Source organism: Lycium barbarum, chromosome 2 (assembly GCF_019175385.1).
Source record: "Lycium barbarum isolate Lr01 chromosome 2, ASM1917538v2, whole genome shotgun sequence".
Classification (NCBI taxonomy): Eukaryota; Viridiplantae; Streptophyta; class Magnoliopsida; order Solanales; family Solanaceae; genus Lycium; species Lycium barbarum.
This window is the reverse complement of record NC_083338.1, coordinates 106918236-106927355: the sequence shown is the minus strand read 5'-3', so window position 1 is coordinate 106927355 and position 9120 is coordinate 106918236. Positions and strand designations below refer to the sequence as shown.

Here is a 9120-nt window from a genome sequence, read left to right as displayed (position 1 = left end):
CCAAAAACGACGCCCCGGATTATTTTCGGTCCTTGATGTTTTTAGCTTACAATAATAACCACATTCACAAACATCGGGTTCTATAGCAAAGTTTGACATTTCAGAGCTTTGAGACGTGATTTGTTATTGTGGTGGGGGGGGGGGGGGGGGCTAAAGTATGTTGAAAGAGTCAAAATGGAGGAGGTGAAGAAGAGTAGCTCGGAAATGAAGCTGGCAGGGATTTTATTAAAGCCATATTGTGCACTAAATTAGTGCGCAATAGGACTCAACTGCAAAATTGCAGTTTGGTCCTATTGCGCACTAATTTAATGCGTAAAAGGTATTTCGGTCACTTTTTTTTTACTGGGATATTTTGATACCTTTCATCACATTTTGGGTCATTTAAGTTGCGGACTCCACATTTTGGGTCATTTAAGTTGCGGACTCACCTTATATTAGTTTGGGAAAAGTTAGGGTGAAAGGATGTCCAATTTGGAAAAGCAACAATTGACATTTAAGAAAATATTCAAGTCAATTGAATAAGTTGTTTTTTTGCTCCATTTTTTTTTTAAGCTTCCCACTTGTTGTCTGGTACTCATTTGGGGCTTGACTAATTTGAATTCACGCCGAAATTTTTTAAAAGATAAAACAATCACTATCAGAGACAATTATATTTCCAATGCAAGAAGTCAAAACCTCTAATTAAGGATAGAGATTGTTTACCACCCACCACAACTTTGATGGTCATTCTTTTCAAGTTTTGTTCTTTTTGATAAACTCTATGTATATAATTAATTAATTAATTAATAGGAATTCGTTATTCTGTAAAGCTTTATATGATGACTCGATTTCAAGTAAATTCTCCATATCCTTTAAACAGAAAATTTTACACTATCTCATTTTGTAAAAAGCAGAAATAGCTTTGCTATTCACGTATAAAATTATGCATACAAGTCGATATTTTGGTGCTTTAATTTGGAATAGTTTTGCATTGCGTTTCTTTTTCTTTCATTAATTAAACAAGTGGGTCACAAATTAACCTGTCAAACAATAAGAATGTCTCACATAACCTGTGCCTATGAACATTGACTCAATATTAATAATATTTAATGGCCCCTATTTAATAGATCAATGAATACAGAGGGAAAAGAGGTACTAGACGTTACCAAAACTTCCCTTACCACTAACTTACCGTAGCTAACGTTTCTCAATCCTAATACTCATTCAAGGAAAAACACATAGCAAGAAAGAAAGAAAAGAACTCTGTAAAATCCATTGGAAATAAAAAATCTCATATTGAAACTTCTTATCTTTGATCTCCATTTTCTTTGCTATTTATCCCTTGTCTATGGATGAAATCCATTAAAGGTGAGAGACCTTGTTAAGCTTAATGGCTAATAATGCCATCATATGTCTTTCGTTCTTATTGATATCTATTGCCTATACATGAGAAGCAGCAATGAAACTTTGCACTTGTGTAAATTTTCTGGTTATAGTAACCACATTTTGTTCCATCCTAAGCAAGGTGAATTCATCTAAAAATGACACAAATTCTTATTCATTTGTTTTGGCTTGTGGGGCTACAAATAATGCCACAGATGCAGATGGCAGGATCTGGAGTCCAGATTCCACATATCTTTCCTCTTCTTCTTCTAGTAATTCAATCACATCTAAAGCTAAATACCAAGATCCTTCATTGACTTCTGATATTCCTTACATGACTGCTAGGATTTTCAAGACACAAACCGCGTATACGTTCCCTATTTCTCCTAAATCTCGCCATTGGATCAGACTTCATTTTTATCCTTCTTCTTATGACAATTTCAACTGTTCCAATTCATTCTTTTCTGTAACCGTTGGGGAGTTTACTCTTCTCAACAACTTCAGTGCCTCAATCATAGCACAGGCACTAACACAAGCTTATATCATAAGGGAATTCACTCTTGTCCCTCTCCAAACTAGCACCCTTAACATCACCTTTAGCCCTTCATCTGTATACAAGGATGCTTTTGCCTTTATCAATGGAGTTGAGATTGTTTCAATGCCTGAAATCTTTCAAGCTGCGACTATGGTGGGGTTCACAGATCAGACTACGGATACACAAGATTCTTTTATGCAAACCATGTTCAGGTTAAACATCGGTGGACAGTATATTCCAGCAGGTAATGACTCGGGCCTGGGAAGAATATGGTATGATGACGCCCCATATTTGTTTGGTGCATCCTTTGGTATCACATCTGTAGCTAATAACAGTCTCAAAATTGCATATCCTTCTAACTTACCCGAATATATTGCTCCGGTGGATGTTTATAGGACAGCACGATCCATGGGGCCGAATCCAGATGTTAATAGGAATTATAATCTCACTTGGATCTTCCAAATTGATGCAAATTTTACTTATCTCGTGCGGTTACATTTCTGTGATTTTGAAATGAAAAGGATGAATCAGAGGGTGTTCAACATATATATTAATAATCAGACTGCTTTAGAAGATGTTGATTTGATTGCATTGTATGCTGCCCAAGGTGTGCCTGCATATAAGGACTTTGTAATATATGCAACAGCTCAACCTGGTGATGATCAAGAAATGTGGGTGGCTTTACATCCTTCTGATAAGACGAGAGCCCAGTTTTACGATGTAATCCTCAACGGATTAGAAATTTTTAAGATCAACGATACAACGGGGAATTTGGCGGGGCCCAATCCTGTGCCATCACCGCCACCAGTTCTAGCCACTGATTCTCAGCCAAAACCATCATTTGCATCAAACAAAACTAGTAAGAAAGGCATAATAGCTGGTTCAGTTGTAGGGATGGCAGCTGGCTTTGGTATTGTTCTTGGTGTACTTGCGTTTGTGAAGCGCAGGAAGAATATGAGCAACGGAGGGAATAAGTCTAGCAGAGGTGGTTGGTTACCAATTTATAGCAGTTCTAGGACTACAGAAACTAGAACAACTATCTCAGGCAAGAGCAGTAGAAGTAGTCACATTTCCAACATGGGTGGAGGACTTTGTAGGCGCTTCAGCTTTGATGAGATAAAACATGGTACCAAGAATTTCGACGAGTCACGAGTTATTGGAGTTGGAGGATTTGGTAAAGTCTATAGAGGAGAGATTGACGGAGGGACTATCGTTGCTATTAAAAGAGCAAACCCTTCTTCTGAACAAGGTCTTCATGAGTTCCAAACCGAGATAGATTTGCTCTCAAAACTTAGACATAGGCATTTGGTCTCATTGATTGGGGCTTGTGAAGACAATGGAGAGATGATATTAGTCTATGATTATATGGCTAATGGGACATTGAGAGAGCACCTGTACAAGCACAACAAGCCACCTTTATCATGGAAGCAAAGATTGGATATTTGTATTGGTGCAGCCAGAGGTCTTCACTATCTTCACACTGGTGCAAGGTACACTATCATCCATAGGGATGTGAAAACTACAAACATTTTGTTGGATGACAAATGGGTAGCAAAGGTTTCTGATTTCGGACTCTCGAAAACGGGACCTAATCTCCATCAAACTCATGTTAGTACAATGATAAAAGGCAGTTTTGGATACTTGGATCCAGAGTATTTCAGAAGACAGCAACTGACAGAAAAGTCTGATGTGTACTCTTTTGGGGTTGTCCTTTTTGAAGTAATCTCTGGAAGGCCAGCTCTAAATCCTAGTCTTCCAAAGGAACAAGTTAGTCTAGCGGATTGGGCATTACACTGCCATAGGAGAAATACTACCAAGGAAATTGTCGATCCACATATTAAGGGGGAAATTATACAAGAATGTTTGAAGCAATTTGTTGATACAGCAGTGAGTTGCTTGTCTGATCATGGAACTGATCGTCCTTCAATGGGTTCAGTGCTGTGGAATCTTGAGTACTGCCTTCAGTTGCAAAGTAATCCTGATGGACCAAAAGTCGTGGCAGAACAGAAAGCGAACGATGCTTATGCTATGCATACGGAACTGTTAAGCATTGAAGAAGAAGGCGGAGAAGGTCAGGAGTCAGAGGATCACAGCACGGAGGCTGCCTTCTCACAAATTGTGAATCCACAAGGTAGATAGTTGCTTAGTTCTACCAGTGTAATTTTGTTTTTGTTTAGAAGTTTCTCGCCAGGGTTAGCAATTTTGAAGACAGTTTATAGTTGACAATGAGGCTTGCTTAGTTTGTAGAGCACCTCTTTCTCCAACCGCTAGGTTGGGCGTTCTAGTCATGTGGATCGTAAGTGGAACTAGACTTGTAGCTAATTGTACTTCTGTCATCCTTAGTACCTTCATTCTTGCTTCCCAATGAGTGAAAGCAGGTTCAATGTTATAGCTACATTGCTTATGGTCAGCACAACTCTTATTTTTTGAGATTGCATCTCTAACGGTCTGCGTTATTATTATTCAAGTAAACAGATCAACTAGTATACGTAATGGCTATATGCACACTGGTTTGCAGTTGTCTTTGAGATTTAAAATATGGTGGAATACAAATTGGTATATGTATCATGCATTTGGATAATAATAGAATTAGAAGAAAGGTTTATTTTTTGATTTACAAACAAGTCAGTTTTGTTAAAAGCTATCGCTTTGCCGCTTAAACCGATGAAGCGATGCGAAGCAAGGGCTATAGCTTCATGAATGACATCGTGAACTTTAGAGAAGTGTGCGTTTTAAACAATGATGTGCAAAGGAAACAGGAAGCTCTCACTTGCATGGGAGGAAAACAAAATATAGTTTTATAGAAAGCCATTGTTTCGGCCAGTAGCCAATTCAGAAATTCAAGTAAGAAGATTAAAAAAAAAAGGTTCTTATGTCAAGGAGATTCAACAACTTATACATATGCAAAAAAAATCATTTTTACCCTCTCTATATAGCATAATTTTTCTACGGAGGGGTTCAATTGACCTCCCTTGCACCACTCTGCTCCAATTGGTTTCGGCGCTTAAAGAGAAAAAGCGATGTGGCGCAATCACGGCGTTATAGATTTATGGGTGAAGCGAAGAGCTGTAGAGAAATGTGCGCGTCAACCCAATGACACTCAAGGTGATACAAACAAAAAACTATTGTCGGTTCTTTGAATATCAACTTCACGGATTTTGATTAATATCGACATTATTAATATATAATAGGCGTTGAAATTTGATTATCAATGTACTAAACTCGTGAATGGATGAATTTTTTAAATTTTCTTCAAACTGTGAGAGTCACTTCAAACAAGTATGCCTTCCAAAATAAATCCATATTTACCATAACCAACAATTACTAAAAAAAAAAAACGTAGGCAATAGTCACGCACAAAACCGTGGCTAAAGGGCACCTTAACCATGGTTAACACCACTTCGGCACAGTCGGTTAGCCAGGTCGCAAGCGTGCCCATACGTGGCATTGCCAGTAACTTAGCCACGATTTTAGCATCCGTGGCAACTTTTATTTAGCCACAGTTTGATATCATATAGCCACGATCGAAACGTGGGTAAATTTGACTACAGAAAAAAATTATATTTGAAATTTTTAATGAGCCATGCGAGAACCATGGCTAACTTAAGGCGTAAGGTAATTAGTTCACAAATTCATCATATTATTTAGCCACAGTTTAACCGTGGCAAATGGGCACAATTTTACTCCTTAAAAAAATATAATTATTTCCCTGCATTTTCCTGGTATCAATACGTAATGATAGGCATTCACTAATACACTGACCATAATACACAAATCATTGCTATAAATATCAAAGTTTCAATGTTCTACTTATCATATATATATTTTACTAACCAAACATAAGTTTCAAGCCTTGAATATAAAAAAAAAAAGATACCACAATTGTTAGTGTAACGGAAAGCAAAAAGTAGAGGTACACCACATATATAGTGGTTCAAAAATATACTATGCACAAAAGGCTAAGAAGAATCTAAGTTGAAACTAGGTAACTCACTACCAAATTTAGCTTGTAAAAATGTATGAAGAGTTGCCAAGTGACTCTCATTTTGCGCAAGTTGTTCCTTGGTCTCCACAAGTTGTTGCTTGTTTGTAAAGTAGAGTTTTTCTCAGCCTACTCTTTCCTTTTTTAAAGATGCACAAACGAAAAAGGGCTAAAAAAAAGTTGGAATTTCATATATAAAACGGAAAAGGCTTAAATATGCCATCCAACTATCAGAAATGTCTCATTTATGCCACTCGTCAATACTTTGGCTCATTTATGCCATCGAACTATAGGAAATGGCTCATTTATGCTATCGAATTATTGGAAATGACTCATTTATGCCACTCATCCATAGTTTGACTCATTTATGCCATCACCTGTTATCAAAATGACTCGTCCCTGCCATATTTCATTAAAGCTGATTTTACAATACCATACATGACACGTAGCCTCCAACTAGATTATGGTTGTAGGTAGGTAAGGTGTATGGATCGGATTTTTTATTAATTTGTTATTTAAAATTAGGCTGATTTAATTAAATGACGTAGACCTCTAATTGGAGGCCACGTGTCATATCTGGTATTGTAAAACCGGCGTTAATGAAAAAGGGCATGGATGAGTCATTTTGGTAATAGGCGATAAATGAGTCAAACTATTGATGAGTGGCATAAATGAGCCATTTCCTATAGTTCGATGGCATAAACAAGCCAAATTATAGACTAGTGGCATAAATGAGTCATTTCCGATAGTTGGATGGCATATTTGAGCCTTTTCCATATATAAAAAGAGCGGTACACTGAACACGAACCCAATATGAGTCGTGCGGCCCCAGGTAACGCCTAGTTAAGTGTACCACCTGTTGGACTAAAACGGCCCAAAGATGCTCTTAACATGATGTGATATTGTCCGCTTTGGGCCAAGCCCGCACGGTTTTCCCCAAAAGGCCTCACATCATTAAGAGTATCCAACTCCTTATAAATAGCTCCCTTTTTCTTTTCAGCTATCAATGTGGTACTTTGTTCGCACACCCAACAATCTCCCCTTCGAACTAAGTTCCACGTGGCTCATTATCATACCACGGGTCAGAGATTCAACATGTATGTGTGCCACCCACACTGTCAGAGTATTTACAGTCACCAAAGCCCAAAGGCTATGAATGCGTCTTCAAAGCTACGGGTAAAAGTCGCAAACCGGCCCATAGACAGGCAAAGGCACTAAGCCGGGCCCCACGCCACACTCTTCCATCTTCATACTCGTCCTGCCAAACCATTGGCTCTGATACCAGTTGTTGGGCTAAAATGGCCCAAAGATGCTCTTAACATGATGTGATATTATCCGTTTTGGGCCAAACCCACATGGTTTTCCCCAAAAGGCCTCACATCATTAAGAGTATCCAACTCCTTATAAATAGCTCCTTTTTCTTTTCAGCTATTGATACGCTCAAATTACACCTATTAATGGTATAACGCGGACGTTGTCAAATATAGTACCCAACAAGGTTGGGGTCGAAACCCACAGGGAATATAGTGTGAAAAGGTTACTAAAGTCGTAGGATGCTAAGTTCTAGGTCTAATGTTTTAATCCGATGATTTTGGTAAAAGTTAGTTTTTCTATAACTAATTGCTATCTACTTGCTTTGGTGGAAATTTATGATAAAAGAAACTAAGATTGTGTCCCCGTTAGATAGGGTGTATGATCATGGGTATTGATCTTGATATACTTCTAATGGATCATTATATGAATGCACTTAATCTTTATATGAATCTCTACTATTTCCCAATAAATAAATATTATGCCTTTCTATGATTTTCCCAAATATAAGAAAGTAACTATGAAGAACGATTAATCATGCCAAGTAAATTCTTTTTATTCCTAAGTGAATTTATTAAACAAAGTGAAAAGCTTTGAGTCCTTGTTAGTTATTCTTACCAACCCTAATTAGTTTCCCAAATAAATCAAGGTTTATGGCTTTAATCAATGTTTGCAACCATTAATCATGAATGAAGAATGAAGAATAACTAAACCCTAATAATCCATTATGTGTATATCAATCACAAACCCAATCACAAAACACCCATCATTGGGTTCACAACCCTAGTAAGGGAATTTAGCTACTCATGACAAAGAACAAGAAATAAGAAATTGAAGAATTCATAATTGCTTACTTTGGATGAAAAGAGGAATTGATAATACTTGAATTGATGTTTGAACCTTTAAAAACTAGAGAGTATTTAATGTTCTAAGTCAAGAGACAAAAATATAATAACTAGTCACTATTAAAAACCCTACAATGACTATTTATAGGTTTTGAAAACATGAAAGTTACAAATTTGCACTTTAGTCCCGTCGATACGAAATACGGTCCGTAAAGTGAAATACGGACCGTAAATCAGTTTACGACCAAGTCGTCCTTCCAGTTGTGAGCAATTTCCATCTTTTGAAATACGGATCGTAAAGTGGTTTACGGCCTGTAAACTGCCCGGTCGTCTTTCAACTTCCAAAACTCAGACTTTCTGCCAAATGCTCGAATGGTTAAATACGTGTTGAAATACGGACCGTAAACTAAAATACGGTCCATAAACTGAGTTCGTAAATCACCATGTTCTCAGCCTGCCTTTCTGGTTCTGTTATTCTTTAATACGACCATGGAATATGGCCCGTATTTTAGAATACGGACCGTAAACTGAGTTTACGACCACTTCTGTACTTCCAACTGTTTTCATTCCAAATCTGCTCCGTTTCCTGAAAGACACTAAAAACCACGTAAAATCACATAGACTTGCTTAAAAACAAGTAAAACTTATAGCAGAAAAGCATCAATTTGTGGCGTAAAATCACGCCACATCAGCTATCAATGTGGTACGTTGTTCGCACACCCAACACCACCTGGGTGACTGCTGAGCCATATGAGGTAAGAAATTCTCAAGTACAGTTCTGGTTTCCTTGGTCTCTTCATATCCACTCAGCTTCTTTTTCAAGATTTCTACATGTTTCTCTAGGTCTTCAACACGTTGATGAGATATATTACTAGAACCACCAAAATTCGCATGACTAATTGAATATCTAGGCATTCCAAAAGCAGCCGAGGGGCAAACATTACCACCAAAACCACGCACACGAACATAATTTTCAGCTCCATATACTTTTCTAATGGCGCCATTAGGATGAGCCAATATCTTCAAAGAAACACCTAAAGTGGTAGCACGTTCTTGATCTTGAGATAGATGCTCCGATATTTTAT

General features: G+C 37.6%; 1 protein-coding gene across 1 annotated transcript; it reads left to right on the top strand.

Annotated features, from left to right (window-relative positions):
• The first annotated feature begins 1207 nt into the window (after positions 1-1207).
• Positions 1208-4353, top strand: LOC132626712 (receptor-like protein kinase ANXUR1). Its single transcript, XM_060341666.1, has one exon. The coding sequence runs from the start codon at positions 1439-1441 to the stop codon at positions 4034-4036; it is 2598 nt and encodes an 865-aa protein (XP_060197649.1). The 5' UTR covers positions 1208-1438; the 3' UTR covers positions 4037-4353.
• The last annotated feature ends 4767 nt before the right edge of the window (positions 4354-9120 follow it).